Here is an 18,181-nt window from a genome sequence, read left to right on the forward strand (position 1 = left end):
TAAATGCCCTCCCTTCCATCAGAATCTCGCAGTAGTGCCCTGACCACTGAGGAAAAAGCAGTTTTCACACAACCGCCCTCCCAGCTCTCCCCGCTCCAGCACAACCCACCGACGGCTCCGGGGTCGCTCGCGCGGAGCCGCCGCCGGGCTTTCCCTTCGGGGCTGTTCGCCGCCTGCCTGCTGGATCACTGCGGCGCAGGTGCCCGCGGGAAGGGGCCGGGGTGGTGGGAGAGCTCCCGTAAGGCTTCAGCCGAGCGCCTGCCCTTGTTTTTGCCTCCCCGCCCCGGTTTATCCCCAGCCACGCTCCCGCCGGCCGCGCTTTCTCATCAGGCAGCGAGCGGGGCACCCCGGTACACTGCCGGGAGCGGCGGCGGCGCCAATATGGCGGCGGCGGTGGTGGCGGCCGGGCGGGCGTGTGCCCGGGGAGCGCTGCGGGCGGGATGGAGAGGTGACGGGGGGCCGCGGTGTGCTGCAGGCGGGATGGAGCGGTGATGGGGTGACGGGGGAGCGCGGGGCTGGGGGGGCGGCGGGGAGGGCAGCAGTTACCGCCCGCGGGCCCGTGTCCCCTGGCAACGCCCGGTCCGGGCGGTCACCGCAGGAGGCCGGGCCCCGAGCGGTGCCCCGCAGATCGAGGGGGGCGCGTTGCGTGTGCACATCCATCCGTCCATGCGTACACGCATATATCCATACATACATCCGTATGCATATACATATATCCGTACATACATCCGTATGTCCATGTGCACATCCATCCATCCATGTGCACATTCATGTGCATATCCATCTATCCAGGTGCACGTTCATCCATATGCTCATTCATAAGTCCATGTGTGTGTACATCCATCCATGTGCACATCCTTCCATCCATCCATCCGCGTACACATCCATATATACATGTGTACATATATACATCCGTGTGTACATCCATATATCCATGTATTCATCCATCCATGTGCATATATGTACATCTGTGTGTACTACATACATCCATGAGTACATCTGTCCACGAGCACATCTGTACGTCCATCCGTGTACACGTCCATATATCCATGCATACATGTATACATCCATGTGTACATCCATCCATGTGCATATCCATACATCCATGTGCACATCCATCCATCCATCTGTGTACATGCACGGCATCACGGACAGGGGGTTTGCTGTGTCCCTGCTGCCTTCCTATGGATCTGAGGTGTGACCAGGTGAGAGCAGCCCCTGCTGCCTCATACTCCGTACTCCGGGGCTACACTGCAGGGCTGCTGTGGGACCAGGGAGATCAGAAGCGTTCCCATGATTCCGAGGCAGCTGGTCATTGGCAAAGTGTACTTGAGTTTGATAAGCCCTTGCACTGATTTTCCTTCCACTGCATCAATTCCAGTGTAGAAAAAGAGTCTTGGGGTGTGTTGAGCACAGCTGCATCTGTGACCCTTTAGCAGTGGTTGCTGTGGCACAGCATTTTAAAGGCCAGGGATGAACTCAAAGCCAACAAACAGCCCAGTGGGGGCTGCCCTGTGAGTGCCTGGGTCAGAACACACCACAGCTGCACGTGTTCCCTTGTCAGTTCAATCACTCAGGGGCCTACAAGAGCTAGAGAAGAATTCAGTTTTGCATCTAAGCAAAACTGAATAAATGTCAGGTTTTTCTAAAACTTGCATTTTGTTAGGTAGTGTCAACCTAGTTGCTCTTGCATGTGTTATTCTTCTTTAGGATAGGAAATGTGATAAATACCACATAAAATAACAAGCTTTACACTCACATCATCGTCAGAGGACAAGGTTGCTGCTGTCATTACATAGCAGTTTCCATATTTTCTTCATATATAGTAAACATGCAGTAAAAAGGTACTTCATAACATAAGTGGAGTTTAAGCATGTAAGTCTTACTCGTTGTAGGGTTTGAGGCAGGCCAGCTGAGCGTTTGGAAACCTGTATCAGTCATCTATCAGAGTAACATGGGCAGCAACATGTGCCTTAAGATAATGAAGTGGTTTGCTTTGTAATTCATATATTGTTTTCTTCCCACGCTTTCTACCTTTCTCCTCTTATGTCATCCTGGACATTTTTAGTTGATAGGAATCTAAGTTTGTTTCCTCCAATTCTGTAAGCATGTCTTTCTGGTTTCTAATCCTCTTCAGTTGCTTTTCAAAATTCATATGTGTTTTGTGGTTTTTTTTTTTCCCAGAAAAGGTTAAAGTGTACTTAAGAGGAAGGGAAAACATATGTTTTTTTCTGCTGAAGATCAGAGTTGACTTTGGATCTGTTCTTCTAAAATTTTGGTTAGAAAATTGGGGAAATTGTTTTTTGATATATGGGAAATAATACTGTACAACTGAAAACTGCTGCTGAGTGGCATTTTCTGAGTTCTGTAGTTACTTCTGAGATTTTTTTTTCTTACTTGCATGCTCTCTTAAGATAAAATTTCTAAGTTTTTTCCATTATACAGTGTGTTTAAGCACTGAATGCTACTGAGGTTTGGACAAACTTGAGGTGGTGTAGGTATAGTTGATGTAATGCCATGGGGTACCTGAGCCTTTTTATTGCTAAGTGCCCTCTATTTCTGACTTCACTCTGCCTTTCAGCAGCTCTGTCCCCATTCACTCCAGCAGCCCTGGCACTGTTGCAGAGCCTTTGGGACAGTATTTTCCCCTTGTTCCCATGCTGTTGTCCTTAAGATCTTGCAGCTGTGAATCCCAGTAGTGTTTGGTGAGCTCTGCTGGGTAACAACTGGCAGGAGCAGAAAAAAAATCTCTTCTTCCCTTTGCTTTCTTCTGGATTATAGGTTTTTGATTCATTAGGGTATGTGTTCATACTGCTTAACAGCCAACCAGCCTGCTGTGTCCAGTGAGGAGTTTACAGGGATCTTGATGAAAATGGGAAATTCTTATGGGGAACATCATTTGCAGCACTGGAGAGTCACTGAGTGCCAACAGCAATGCACCCTGCTAATAAATCTTGGTGAACCTGTCTCCCAATCCTCTACACAGCCTAAGTGGATTGTATACACTTAAGTTACAGACAAAGTCATAATGAACTACATGAATGCCTGTATGTTTTCCATGGAAAACTACTGAAGTGGGAATAAAGACCAGATCACATTGGTAAAAGTATATTAAAGCTTTCTGTTAGAACACCTGGAAGCTAGGCATGTTCTTTGCTTTCAGTAGAGCATATTCCTTCTTCCCCACCTTAAAAAAGCAAAATAAAGTCCTCTAGGTTTTTTTAAGCTTCTACAGTCCTCTAAAAACTTCCTTGCCTCCAGTCCTAAAAAAACCCCTAAATCTAAGTAGTTAATGAATTTCAGATCTCTTTTCGTCTGGGCAGTCTGTAATGAAGTGATACCCATTCTGTAGCCAAACTGCAATTAAAGCCTCAATATCTGGGGGAGGGGCTGGAAAACAGGCCAGTGGTGTTTCCCTAGTGGAGGGAAACATTTTCACTGTCTAGTCACAAGTATATCCTTAAAAAACCCAAATAATTTCTTGCAGGTAGACCAGGAAAAATAAAAGGCTTCAACTGCTCCTAAATTATTTATTAAAATCATCTGTGTCTTTTCAGGTGGGATCCTCTAACTCTTTTTGATTTGGTTACTTTGGTGTTCCATGCTTAGCTCAGGTAGATATGTGTGCTGTGATTTAAAATGCTCTCCTTTCAAAGTGTCTATTCTCTTGGGAGCAGTATGTGTACAGAAGTGTGTTGGTATACTTTATTAAATACCAGCATTCAGTGTATTAGACTTTGGGAATCACGTGGGTTTGAGTGGGGTTTTTTTGCCATGTCTTCCTCTACCCTCTTGTCCTGCTTCCATTCAGACTCCAAAAACAGTTTTTCTCCCAGTGTGCAGAATATGGTCAACACAGCTCCTGTGGGCTTTCCTAGCCATGCAGTTTTGATTGCCAGCTCAGAAGTGAGTTCTTTCACTGCAAGTCTTAGAAGTAGGAATTGCTCTCACTTTACAAATGGTTGTATCCTAGGAGATTTGTCACTGGTTGCAGTGAAGCCAAGATCAGGTCTTCTGACCTTCTTCTATCACAAGAGTGTTTATTTGGCTGCTTCTTTTTCTGACATTTGACTTTTACTTCTGTGCCCCAGCCATTCTGTCAGAATTTTATTGCCTGCAGGGTTACTGAAGATTGAGGGAATGGGCAATAAAATGGTGAATATAAAGGATGATAAATTTACATTTTAAGACTATTTTGAGAGGAATTTTTTAGAACTTTCTGCTACATTACCCCAGTTAACTGAACTGATTGTTATTGGCCTAGAGGGAGCTATTGTCCTGATTTCCAAAAAGATTGTTGTTTTATTGATACTGAACATGACATATTCATGTTCATGTTCATGACATGTAACAGAACATGACAAAAGTCATGCTTATTTTCTGGTTTTAAAATCTAGCTGAAGCGAATTTAAATGTAGTTTAGGAAGAAGTAGATTTTTGTTTTAAATTTTTATTGTAATCTTCTGAATAATGTTGAATAATTGATTTCTAGAGAGTATAGCCCATTTTAGTTCATTGAGTATGCACGCTTTTTGGATTGATTGATGATTTCAGTAGGAAAAATATGGATTCCCTACTTCCGAAGAACAAGCTCTCTGTACTGGTGAATAAATGAAAGTATATCTTGCTTTCCTTGTTGCAGGTAAGCACCTGAGCCTTAGCAGTTATAACATGCTTCCTTTGGCTAGTGGAATAGCAAACTTTCTGCATTATCTGCAGAACCTTGATAAACTAAAGTAAATCTCTTCTGGAGATGATAACAGCATGTGTAATTGGCTATCCTTGTAATAATCAAATCTGGAGGGCCATGGAGAAGGTACATTCTCCCTTCAGAATGCCAGAGTAAGTTCACAAATTCACAGAATCACAGAGTAGTAGAGGTTGGAAGCTTGGAGATCATCTAGTTCACCCTCCCTGCACAGAACAGGATCAGGTAGAGTAAGTTACCCAGGACTATGTTCAGTAGAGAATTGAAAAAAAAGTTTCATATGTTCATATGGAATTTTCTGGTTTTAAATTACACCCATCTTGTCCTGTCACTGGACACTAATGAGAAGAGCCTGGCTCAGTCTACTTTTTACCCTCCCTTCACATATTTATATACATAGGTGAGGTCTCTCCTGAGCCTGCTTTTCTCCACACTAAATGTTCCCAGCTCTCTCAGACTCTCCTCTTAATGAGAAATGATCCAGTCCCTAATCATCTCTGTGACCCTTTGCTTGACTTTCTTGTGGAATATCTGAAGTTGGAAGAAACCCGTAATGATTGTCGAGTCCAACTCTCTGCTCCTCAAAGGATTCCCTAAAACAATCATGTGACTGAGAGCATCATCCAGACACTCTTTGAACTCTGGCAGGCTTGGTGCTGCGACCACTTCTGTGGGGAGCCTGTCCCAGTGAAGAACTCTTCCTAATGTCCAATTCTCCACTATGTCCAAGTCTCTCTTGTAATGGGAGAACTGGACACAGTACTCCAGGTGTGTCTCACTGGCACTGCTTAGAGAGGAAGGATCTCCTCCCTCAACCCACTGGCAACAGTCCTAACACAGCCTAGGATGCTGTTGGCCTCTTTTGCTGCAAGGATACGTGGCTGGCTCATGGTCAACTTGGTAGCCACCAGGAGCCCTCGAGCCCTTTTCTGCCACGCTGCTTTCCAGTTGTTCAGCACCCAGGATGTGTTGGTGCATGTGGTTCCTCCCCAGGTGCAGGGCTTTGTACTTGCTCTTGTTGAATGTCATGAGATTCCAGCCCATTTCTCCAGCCTGTCAAGAGTCAGCAGGGCCCTCTGGTGTATTTCCACTCCTCTCAGTGTTGTGTCATCAGCAAACTTGCTGTGGGTACACACTCTACCCCACCACTGAGGCCATTCATGAAGATATTGAGCAGGTTTATTGGGCCCATTTCCGATGTGGTTTTCGTAGCACATATGTGATTTTATGATGTGTTTATTTATCACTTTTATGTCCGGGAACATTGTTGCACATTTTGCTGGTAGGACAATATTTCTACTTTTTGCTGGCATAGAAGTCTTCTAGCCTTCTGCTCCTTGTGACATTTTCTATTGCAGTATATTTCCCCCACATTCTGCTTTGCACTTCAATACAAAAGGTTCGAGTCTGATTCCCTTTGAAAATTACTGGTTTTTCTTCTGGTGCATATATTTGCAGAAAATAATGTTTTGAGGAAGAAAATGTCATACATATCTAAATACCTTTCTGTCTTTGTTCTCAGGGTTTGCCTCTGTGCCAGTGAAAGGGAGTTGCTGTTCCTATTCTAGCCTGGCATGGACTTTCCAGACACGGTGTTCCATCTCTGCCCCCTGGAATGTGACAGTTGAGCAATGCAGAAGAAGCAGTTTCTTCAATACAAGTAAGTGTCGAATTGCATAAAAATTATTAACTGTAATAAAAAGAAGAAGAAAAGAAAATACTGCTTTGGAGAGACACAGTCATAAAAATCTATGCATAGTAACTTTTTTTCTATCTCCTAAAATTATAGTTGCAACTAGAGGTATTGACAGAAGTGCATGCACAAAGTCAGTTTATTATCTTTTAATAGCAAGCAAGGGTTTGTTTTATGTCACAGTGAATCCATCTAATATATGTCATTGGATGGAAGGGGGAAGCACCTACCCCTCTTTCCTAGTCCTTCATTGTGAATATACTTGTGTGTTTATTTTCTAAATTATTTTTAAGCCACAGGCAAGATGTACAGTTCAAGCTGTGCTGTCTCAAAAATGAAATAACTGAAATGCAATAATGTGTTAAACAAAAACTGTTGATAATGTCCTGCTAATTGTCTGGTCAACTGCAGTATTTTCTTCCAGTCCTGAAAGGAATTACACCCATGCTTAACAAAATTGAGAAATGATGACTGTTTCAATTTGCGCTCAGGACTGTGAAGTGAGATAACTGAGGGGCCATCTCACCTGCTTTGTGGTTCCTTATCCTACCCACAGGGGAATAGAAGGAATAGTAAGGACAGAATCTCTGGAGGAGATAAATGCAACAATTTGAGAGTCTAAGTTCTTTGAATGTTCATGATGCATAGAATTTAAGAGCTTTGCAAAATCAGGATTTCAGAACTGGTGGTGTCTTCCTATTCTCAACATCTGAGTGACAGAATACTGTATTTTTTTTCTTTACATTTGCTAATGAAATGGGGTTTAAACAGTCATGCTGCCTGTCTGTTACTCTTATCCAGTAAATTTTCACTGTTGACTGATGTCAAATAACTGAAGGTGGAGAGGTCTCCAAAGACTTGCAAAAGGCTGCAGTGTGAACCACAAGCTCTGCATGGTAAAGGTTTTCTAAGGATGCCACCTGCAGGAAAAACTCATTTAGACAAGCAATAACAAGATAAGAATATGTAAGAAGCTAAGCACTGTTGATATTTTGTTTATCTTAAATTTAGGCACCACAGATGATTGCAATGTGATTACAATTTGTAGGCTAGATTGTTTCCTTAATTAGGTTTATGTTCATATTCACAAACTCTAGATGAGCTCTGTTTTACCAGAAATTTTTCCAGATGTCTTGGTAATGACTGAATTAAAAAATATTTGTTGTGATGGCATCTGTGCTGCTTGACTTAATAAAATTAAGTTATTTTTAAACAAGTTATTTTTACTACTGAAAACTATTGGCTTATCTAATAAGATGTAACAACCTGGAAAAATTAAAGCGTACCTCCTTTAGGTGTTCAGCAGAGATAGTAGCCATGAGATTCAGGAGACGGAGGGGTTTATATTTCAAAGTACAGTTATTCTAAGAACAGTTTCTCTAACAGAGGTAAAATATAAAATCTTCAGAATTCAAATGAAGTAGATACAAACAGTATAAATCACTCATATCCTCTAGCAGTGCAGTTGCTTTAGAAGTGGTAACATTTAAAATGCAGATATGACCGTTTTATGTGACAGTTTTCAAATGAAATGTCAACCAAATGACAGTGCTTTGTGACTGAGAAAGGTGACTGTACTTTTCTATCTTGTTAGTGAATGCTTATTTATCTTTCATCCTACTTCTAAAAATAATACTATGCTCTCGTTAGTAGGGTCACCTATACCTTCAACATAACTATTATTTTTAATATTTTAACTGGTTTAAATAGAAGGAATTCATTTAAATAGGAGGAATTGCAATTATCCTAGGCAATCTGTGAGCCTTATCCAGATAGTTGTCTCCTCCAATTCTGACACAAAGACATACACAGGGATTTATTCTTGTCCTATGACATATTTCAGTGAGTTTGTAATGAAATAATTTAAAATGATCTTCTTATTCCAGGCTTCTGTCCCTCCCTCCTTTCCCCTTTTCACCATCCTCGTTATGGGAAGCAGTTCAGTTTTCATTTATTGGTTTGGCTGTCTCCCAGCACTGGGAGTTATCTTTGACCCCAGTCATCTAAACCAGCCAGCATAATTTTCTCAACATCCCCTATGTATCCAATTGTATGTGAGAATAAAGAACTTTATTTGATACTGGGGCTATATAAAAATTATGCTCTCCTACTCACAGTATTAATTCCATTAACTACCCCTGGGAAGCAATCACAGAACCATTGAATGGTTTGGGTTGGAAGGGACCTCAAAGATCATCTCATTCCAACACCACTGCTGTGGCCAGGGACACCTTCCACTAGACCAGGCTGCTCAGAGCCACATCCAACCTGGCCTTGAAAAGAAGAACCTAATTTCTCTGTTGTTGGGTGATGTTTCCTCTTAGGTTAGAATACAGGATAAAGAAGATGATGATTTTTCAGAGGTTATAAAACCATATTTTAACAATCAAGGGAGAATCATTTAGACCAACAATATAAAATTGTACTCTAGTAACGTGTTTTTATCTCTAGATGCTTTGAGTACTGGAAGCAGTTGTGCTTAGTATAATTCTCTGTGTTCTTTCTCAGAAACATCAATTCCTGAAAGGCTGCTCCTTAATTACATTTCATGTTTTCATAGTCCTATGTGAGTTTTCTTTGGATTAAATTGTTCATTTTGACTGCTAAATCTAACTTGAGGATCAGAATGAAAAAAATACGTATTTTTTCAGTTTTTAAAGAATTTTTCTTTAAGCATGAACATTGCAGATAAATAATTATTGAGTTACCTCTTGTCATTATCAGTATTGTAAGAAGAGTTTTGCTGGTTTAGCATTAAGGATGTGGGGAGTTACAATTATACAACTGCTTACTTAGCTGTTTTACAAAATTGATTCTTTCTTCTCCTTTTACTCCTTTCAGTTTTCCAACTTATTGCTCTTTGTCTTTCTTTGTATTCTAAGCAAACTGGGAACTCATCTTTCAGGAGACAAAAGAAACCTGCTTTTAGCTTCAGTACTGTTTTCTGATATGGTTTATAGCAAGTCTTTTGGTAGTACTTGTGAATTACTCAGGTGTGATCTAATATTAATCTGAAGTGAACACTTGGCTTATTCCTGATATTCAGGGATAGTATAAAAAGACACAAACCCAAATCCTTTTCAAAATATTACAAATATATTTTGTGTACATTAAGCAAAATTGAGTGATGTCATACAGACTCTCTTAGTGGTTGGTAGTGATCAGCTGGCATAAAGCATGCTTTCAGCTAAATTCAGTAATGGATCTCTTTCTTAAGTAAAATCTTATATATGACACTTCCCCCCCCCCCTTAGTAGCTATGTGCTTTTTGGTAACTGACTAGGAATGTGTCGTGGCTTTTATGATGGTTTCTATTTTAGCCCTCGAGGAATGCATTGCATGCATCCTATTTTACAAAGGCAAAATAAAGTAAGGCCATAAATCACTAGGAGACTGCACATCTACTGTACTGTCTTCATTTTGGAACATTTCTGTAAATGTGAAAAGCAGTACAGTGATCCTCACGTCTGGTTGGAGTTATTTCCTCCACTTCAAGACGTTTCTCCTGCCTATGTATATGCTCTCTAATCACCTTGGTGCTTTGCTGCCAAGTCAGATTGACCTTTCTTATAGTCAGATTTTTATTTTTCTCCATTGCTGTGTTGTCTGTCTGTCAAAAGCAATGTCCCCACCATTGTAATCTTCTTGATGACAGCCTATCCCTTTCATATTCCATTCTTGTCACTTCGTCTTAAAATCAGTGTGATATCTGCCATCTTATAAAGAACTCAGCTCTGTAGCCTGTAGGCTTCTGATGTGTTTCATTAAATTCAGCTGCTTTCCGAACACATGATGATATTATTATAGACTGATTAGATGAACTGCACTTTGGTACCAAATGTGATGTTTTCGTCTGATTCTAATTTTGTCAGAATTTGTGCAGTGCTTGAGGCCAAAACTTGACTCGGTCTGACCTCTTCTTGCTGTATCTGTTGGCATTGCCTAGTCTCCTTTGGTACAAGGCAATCTCCTTACTCTGTGACCTCTGCTAATTTCCTCTGTTGTAATTAAAGTGATCTTATTGTAAATGAATTTAGAGTGCAGCTCGAAGTGCAGAATTTTTTTTGATTGTATTACCAGCTCAAGAGCTTGTTCTTTTCTCTCAACCGCTTGTTGCTGCCCCTCTGCAGCCTCCTTTGTAGCTGTTATGACCCTTTGTCAGGCCACACAAACTGCAGACTGGGGAACTGTTCCAGCTTAAAAATAACCTTGCAAAGAAAAATGTAAATACCTTTATTGTATTTCCATATTTCCAGGCTAGCAGGATTATAATTTAAAAAAAAATAATTGCTAGTCACACAGTGCTTTCTGAATAAGCTAAGAAGCTTAACAGGATTGATGATCAGCCTTCCACGTCATGGAACAGTCACATAGTTCACTTAAGAATGTGGAATTACTGAATCATGCCTTACCTACTTACCTTACCTTTTTTTCCTGAAAAAAATTGATGGTAAGGAGGTAATGCTTTTCTATATAAGTTTTGGGGTTTTTGGTGGGTTTTTTTGTTGGCTTCCCCCTCCCATCCCCTGCATTTAGCTCATGCATCAGTTAGTCATAATCAGCTGGAAGGTTTTTCAGTGCCTGACATTTCAGACACTGGTTTCAAGCCATTTGATACAGCTGCTGTTTGTGGGATATTTTTTTTTTTTACTTATAAACCTCTGGACATTAGGTTTCACTTGAATGTCTCAAAAAGGGCATGTAATTCTCAAAAAGGACAAAAAATTCTTTTTTTGAGAGCTAAAGCCTACCAGGAGCAAATTCAACTCTTGCCTCACAGCATATAAGAAGTGTGATAAACATTGCTGTTATCCATGGGCATTTCTACTTGTCTATAATACACAGATTTTCACTTGTCTGCAATACAACTGAAATCTGTATTAAATATTTTGCCTAGTTGTACTATTTGTACAGTATGTTACTTGGGTATGTAGTGACTTTGGAGGCCATACTGCTCTTGGCTGTCATGAAGGAATACTGTTTTGTAGCTTCTTGACTTGCAGAGTTGTGTGTACTTGCTTTCTGGTGTACTGAGCTTTGGATTCTCAAAAAGGAGTCAGTTGTGCTTCCACTTTGAAAAGGATTTTTGAGTGAAAAGGTGTTCATCATACCCTTGGAAGGGCCACCTTGACACCTTAAACAAACTTAGTCAATACAAAAATGAACCTGGGCACTTAGTGGTACCTTTGGGCATCCTGGATAGCTCCTGTTGACACCTCCCCATGTTGTCAGCATAGCAAAGCTTTTCCAGTTCCAATGCATTTGCCAGTCTGTGGGACAGGATCTCCCAAGTGCACTAATTGAACAAGAATGAACTGCTGATGGGAAACTGCAGCAATTTGAGCGTGGTTACTTTAATTCCTCTGGTTAAAAGTGTTTACTGCCTTTTTTTTTTTTTTTTTTTTTTTTTTTTTACTTTTAAATACACAGATCAGAGAAGACAAGATTTAAACTGTCATAGTAACATTTCCCCCAGGTTAAACACGTAACAGCATTAATCTGCAAATAGAACAATGGTGACACTTCTGTATTCTGTGGTGAAAACCTTCTTGTCTGGACTAACAGAATGAAAAATTACCAGCCTAATTGCCTTCTATGATGAAACAACTACCCGGATGGATGAAGGGAGAGCAGTGTGTATTGTCTACCCCAACTTCAACCAGACTTTCCATACTGTCTCTCACAGCATCCCCATAGGAAACTGAACAAGTGTGGGTTGGATGAGTGCACAGTGAGGTTGAGAACTGGCTGAATGGCAGATCCCAGAGAGTCATAATCAGTGGCACAGGGTCTAGTTGGAGACCTGTCAGTAGTGGTGTCCCCCAAGGTTCTATACTGGGCCCAATATTGTTTAACTTATTCATCAGTGACTTGGATGAAGGGCCAGATGCCTCCTCAGCAAGTCTGCTGATGACACAAAGCTGGAAGGAGTGGTCAATCCCCCAAGGGGCTGTGCAGCCCTTCAGAAGGACCGTGACAGGTTGGAGAGATGGGCAGAGCAGAACTGCCTGAAATTCAACAAGGGCAAGTGCAGGGTCCTGCTCCTGGGGAGGAATAACTCCAAGCACCAGTACAGGCTGGAGGCCGTCCTGCTGGAAGACAGCTCTAGGGATAAGGACCTGGGAGTCCTGGTGGACAACAAGCTGTCCATGAGCCAGCAGTGCCCTCGTGGCCAAGAATGCCAGTCGTATCCCGGAGTGCATTAGGAAGAGCGTTGCCAGCAGGTCGAGGGAGGTGATCCTGCCCCTCTGGTCAGGCCACATCTGGAGTGCTGTGTCCAGTTCTGGGCTCCTCGGGACAAGAAAGACAAGGAACTCCTGGAGCAGGAGTTGATCAAGGAACTAGAGCATCCCTCATATGAGGACAGGCTGAGGGACTTGAGCCTGTTCAGTCTCAAGAAGAGATGACTGAGAGGGGACCCCATCAATGTCTATCAGTGTCTGAAGGCAGGATGCCAAGAGGATGGAGCCAGGCTCTGCTTGGTGGTGCCAGACAACAGGACAAGAGGAATGGGCAAAAACTGATGCACAGGAAGTTCCACCTGAACATGAGGAAGAACTTCTTTACTGTGCAGTGACTGTGTACTGGAACAGATTGTCCAGAGAGGTTCTGGTGTCTCCCTCACTGAAGATATTCAAGAACCGTTTGGACACAATCCTGTGCAATGTGCTCTGGGATGACCCTGCTTGAGCAGGGAGGTTGGGCCAGATGACCCACTGTGGTCCCTTCCAGCCTGACCCATTCTGTGATTCTGTGAAATAATCATCTGTGGTGTCTTTTCACATCATCAGCTTCCTTTTGGTGTACTTTGTCTAAGTTCCCATGGTGTCCTGCATTTCCATCAGCTGGGTGAATAGTAGTTTGAAGTTAACTACTAAATACACGCTTCCTAAGTCATGCTCTCGTGTTGGGTGAAACACTGAGACAGCACACGGTCCTGTACACGGCCGCTGTGTGAGGAGGCCTGACCAAAGCCTGAGCTCTGTGATGAGGCTCTTTGAAGTGTTTTACATTCCTTCTGCCTTACATTCGTTTTGCATTTTGTATAAATAAGACAATAAGGGGGATGTTGTATTTTCAGAACATGAGAACAGCAGCAGATTTATGTTTTGGTTAACTTTCTGTGCTTTGTGGCTTTTTAAAGCAGGCTTACCCCTGGATATTTTTAGGGCTGATTCAAGCTGATTGTCATTGATCGTTGTCCTTGGATAAGTGCTTCCAGGTATTGCTGCTCTTGAGTTACTAATGAATGACCTTCTTTTAATGACCTTACTGGTTACTTGTTAGGAATATTTACCTTTAAATCAATGTCGAAAATCCATGTAAAAAAAGTGCATTTGGCTGTGGGCCTGTCTGATCGCAGGATTGTCAGGAGCAGAGGCACATCTTTGCATCAAATACCTATGCATATAGTAGGAAATTACTTTGGTAGCACAGCAGTAATCCTACAGTTTAAGTTCCAGTAAAGCAAAGATCAAGCAAATTTGAAGTTTGGGGTACTTTTTGTTCAGCTTTGGTTTCCAATGTAAGCTGTACTTGTACATTACTTATGGAAGATTTTTTTATTTCAGCGACAGCTGAACAGCTATGGAAAGGAGCTTTGGCAGAGACTGGTGCAGGAGTAAAGAAAGGAAGAGGAAAGAGAAGGAAGAAAAAGCTGAGGAAGAATCTCAACAGAGGCCAGGAGATTGGTGAAGGTAGATTCACAAATAAGGAGCTGAAGACATCTTGACCTTTTTGTGTGTAGTGTTTCTTGATTTAATAAATTGACAAATTTCTGTTCCTTTCTGTGGTATCAGAACTGCTTGAGATATTTTTACCTTTAAACAAAAAATCTTTATATGATTATTTAATGTTATAAATTCTGCATCATAAAATGTACTTGAAATATGCGAGAATTTACCATTTTGTTACTTTTTCCCAGAGTGCAGAGTTTCAGTCTTAATTTGGAATAAAACATAATTATTCTCTGTTATTTTTAAGGACGTTCGGGTTTCCTCTGGCCTGGTCTTAATGCTCCTGTGATACAAACTGGGAAAGTCCAGGCAGTTACTCAACGAAAAAAAGAAGAAAGAGACAGAATTCAGGCTGAAATTGTTCAGCAGAGAGATACCTGGGAGAAGAAAAGAAAAATAAAAGTTAAAAGAGAGGGAGGATGGAGTGGAAGGTGTTGGGGAGGTGTCCTTCTGGATCCTCCTGACCCAGGTCCTAATGGAGGTAAGAAAACCAATTATCTGTCTTCCTTTTACTTAACCTTTCTGATAAGGGGCTTGGAGAAAGTGAGATCCAGGCTTTTCCTGTGATTGAAAATCAGTTTTGTACTTCTCTTTTATATGCCCATACATAAGTAAGCTAAATCAAGGAACAGGTTAACACAAGTGAAATTTGTTAAAACACTTCTTAGTTTCACTGTGGTAGTATGTTATAGACTGTATGATGTTATGCTGTATTACAGAATACTGTATTATGTCATAGACTGTTACAGGAGTCTTGAACTATGGAAATATTTTTCTGTGTTCAACATCAATTGTACTGAGTATGAAATGTAGCTGTGGTTTTTTAATAGTTTCTTAAAGGATCCTGTGGGATAAATCAGGCTTTTTTTTTTTGATTCTAGTTCAAATAATGAAATATGGTTAAAGATTGTGTAGTTTGAATGTAGCTTTTAGAAGAAGCTATAATAAATAACTACAATAGTAACTATTATAACTACAAAATTTATTTATTTATTTCTCCAGTGGTTAAATGCCATAGTGAAACTAGAGCTTCTTTACATAGAGCAGAGAGGAGACTTTTTTTATAATGCTGTTATTTAAACTACTCTAAATTCTGTAGTCGTTTTAACATTTAGAAGCCTGATCTTTTTACACTAAACATAAAAAAGACTTGTTAACTCCCGTGGGGCTGAGTTTTTATTGCAGAACTTGTATGCTTACTGATGTCTCTCTGTAGGCTTTTTTAGCAAGATGAGCTAAGACAGTCAGTTGATGTTTTCTAGCACTATTGTTTCAGGCTTGTTGCAGTTGTTTGAGGTGTTAAGCTTGTTCATGTTTTCAGAGCTCTCTTTGCCCAGGAATATGTTCTCCCAGTGCAAGCTTGCACCTTGGAACTTACGTTGCAGCAAGTCAACATAAATGGAAAATTACTTGCATGGAATCACAGTTATCTTGTCTGATCATCTTGCAGTCACCTGTGCTCCGCAGCCTGCCTGGTGCTTTGTTAACTAATTTCTTTCTGCCTGTGAATGTTTTCTGTTTACATTCTACTGGGCGCTAATTAAAAACCCTGACGTGCTTTGAACCGAGTCACGGGGTGGTTAGAGCATTGTCTTTCCAGTGTGATCTCGTGCCTTTGTGCATGTGGATTGAAGTCACCGTGGCATTTTTGTAGCTTTCTGCTTTAAAAATTCACGCCATTGTTTCTCTCTGCTGCTTCTCTGTTCCATTCCTTCATACATGAGTCTGTGGTGTCTGTTGCTATAGAGTCTGAGATACACTGCTTCCCTCAGATTTACCTTGGGAATTAAGGAGGTCTTCCCCACCAATCTCTTTGAATATTTTCTGCTTGTCTTCAATTTTACGAGCAATTCGTTCCATTTTAATATCAACATAATACTGCAGTCTACAACTGAAAGATTTCCTGTATTTACTTCCCTGCATTTCATTCTGTTACCTTGAAAGCAGATATTCCATGGAAGACAGTGATGTGACAATGGACTTGGCGGGCTGTCACCGAACCGTTCAATGTAAAAATAGAAAATCCGAGAAATTAATTAATTGTTCCAAATTCCCCATAAGTCAGTGGTGGAATATATATAGCAAGTCACGAAAATGTCATGGTTCTAGTTCCATACTGCGAACACAAGACTGTGTATAGTTTATTCCACTAAAAGAAGTGACAGCTGTTGCAAACAACGTTTATGCATTTATGAATTTTGCCTTCTGGTGTTTTCCTTGATTTTGCTTTTGGCTGATACTATTGATGTAGATTACTTGCATTAAAGTTGGCTGCGTGGAAGCTGTTCTAGTCAGGTCAAGTTCTGCCAAAAAGAGGAAAGGGTACTGCAATCAAAATAGGAAAATGAAATTGTCAGCTTGTATTATAAATGTGCATGAGAAAAAAGCAGTTCCTGATTAGTATATACCAATTCCCTTTCAATCTGTTAAAAATATTGGGGATTTTCAGGTCCCCACAGTTATTTCAGCGTCTTTTTATTCAGAGAATTAATGATTTTGCAGAGAAATTGGGACATTGGCTGTATGCAAAGCACAGTCAACGTGACAGGAGGAACAGACCTGAAACTGCCAAACCCAGTGAATCCTTTTGACCTGAGGCAATGGCATGACTGGATTCCTGCTGTCTAAGCAAAAATGTGTTCTGATTGAGATTCTGCAGTTCAGCTCTTCCTAGTATTCTGGTATTAGATTCTCTAGAACAGATGGAGCTTAAGTATACGATACAGCTTTCCCCTATCAGCATTTGTATTTTATAGTGAAAACAGGTGCAAGAGGTTTGTTGAAACCTCAATGTTGTTAGCCTTCAACTTCTGACAAATTTGGTTGAAAATGACCGGTGTGTTATAGAAAAACACTGGGGGACATATTCTGATTGTATATGCTAAATTCTTTCAGGAGATTCTTCTTCCACTACACCTTTACTTATTGTGCTAGCTAGGAGTAGGGAAAGAAAAGTGTTTTTCACTTAGAAATAAAACTGTATTTCTCACAAGTTTACAATGTTTTTTTGCAACTGAAGAGGCTTCAGAGAGGGAACAGAGTGCCTGTTGGCTTTCATATCCTCTGCTGTGAGCTAAAAGTCTACTTGGTGTAGACTAACAGATCTCTAAAATGGTGCCAAGATGATCATGTTTATAATCATCTTGGAGGTTATGTGTAAATGATAAAGCAGTGTTTGGTGAAGGACTGAATTCCCAGTTCTATACTCTTATACATTTATTAGCTTTTCTCCAGAATCTCACTGTAACTACACCAAATAAAAGAAGTATTAACTGCTCAAATTGGCACTGGTCTTCTGTGTTATACTGAAATGCTCTTGTTAATGAGATAAGTTGGAAAAGCAGGAGTTTGTAAGGATCTCTTATCTATTCTGCTTCTTACACCAAGATGTTGCAATTTACTCCACTGTCCACTGTTTTCAAAGTCAGTACATTTCCACAACCAAACTGATAACAGGATTCTTGTGGGAAATGTATACATAAATTTTAAGTATGTTCTCAATTGCTTAAAAGGAAACAAATATAATTGCAATTTATATTTAGATGTGGTAATCAGGTTTTGAAACAGAAACTCAGAGAAAACAGCATCTTTTTGGCAGTGTCCGTTGTTTGATGCGTTCTTGCCTGCTTCTGTAAAATGGGTATTGAGAAATGCTGATGGGACTGCTGAAAGCCAAGCCTAACTTGCTGACTTTTCTTGCACTGTGTGATGACCTGTGAATAAGGTCTGACTGGGCTGCATTTTGCCTGGTTTTGTGCTCTCTCATTTGACTTGTCTGGAGGTAGTACACGTAGATGCCCATGTCACACCCAAAGCTCTTTGCTTGCTCTTTGCTTCCCTAAAATGTTGTAAGACATTTGAAAAACGTTTTACTTCTTTGCCCTTACAATGGCAGAGCAGAAACTCACTTTCTGTGTAGTGAACAGGGTATGTTCACCACTTAGAGCTGAATATTTAACATTCACCTGAACGTGCTCAGTGTTTCATTACCACTGTGGTGAAAAGATTTGAACATAAAACATAGAAGTGATCATTTTTTTTTAC

At 40.8% G+C, this 18,181-nt stretch overlaps 1 protein-coding gene across 1 annotated transcript in view; it reads left to right on the forward strand.

Moving 5' to 3' along the window:
• The first annotated feature begins 339 nt into the window (after positions 1 to 339).
• The window catches only part of MRPS5 (mitochondrial ribosomal protein S5), a 43,437-nt gene continuing 25,595 nt past the window's right edge, over positions 340 to 18,181 (forward strand). Inside the window, exons 1-4 of the mRNA XM_051793116.1 lie at positions 340 to 448; positions 6,231 to 6,368; positions 13,973 to 14,098; positions 14,385 to 14,618. Of these exons, the coding sequence (XP_051649076.1) occupies positions 382 to 448; positions 6,231 to 6,368; positions 13,973 to 14,098; positions 14,385 to 14,618 (565 nt within the window). The 5' untranslated portion in view covers positions 340 to 381. The remainder of the gene's footprint in view (positions 449 to 6,230; positions 6,369 to 13,972; positions 14,099 to 14,384; positions 14,619 to 18,181) is intronic.

This window comes from Manacus candei, unplaced genomic scaffold, assembly GCF_025592945.1.
Source record: "Manacus candei isolate 608988 ecotype Guabito, Panama unplaced genomic scaffold, ASM2559294v1 h1tg000035l, whole genome shotgun sequence".
In the NCBI taxonomy this organism is placed as follows: Eukaryota; Metazoa; Chordata; class Aves; order Passeriformes; family Pipridae; genus Manacus; species Manacus candei.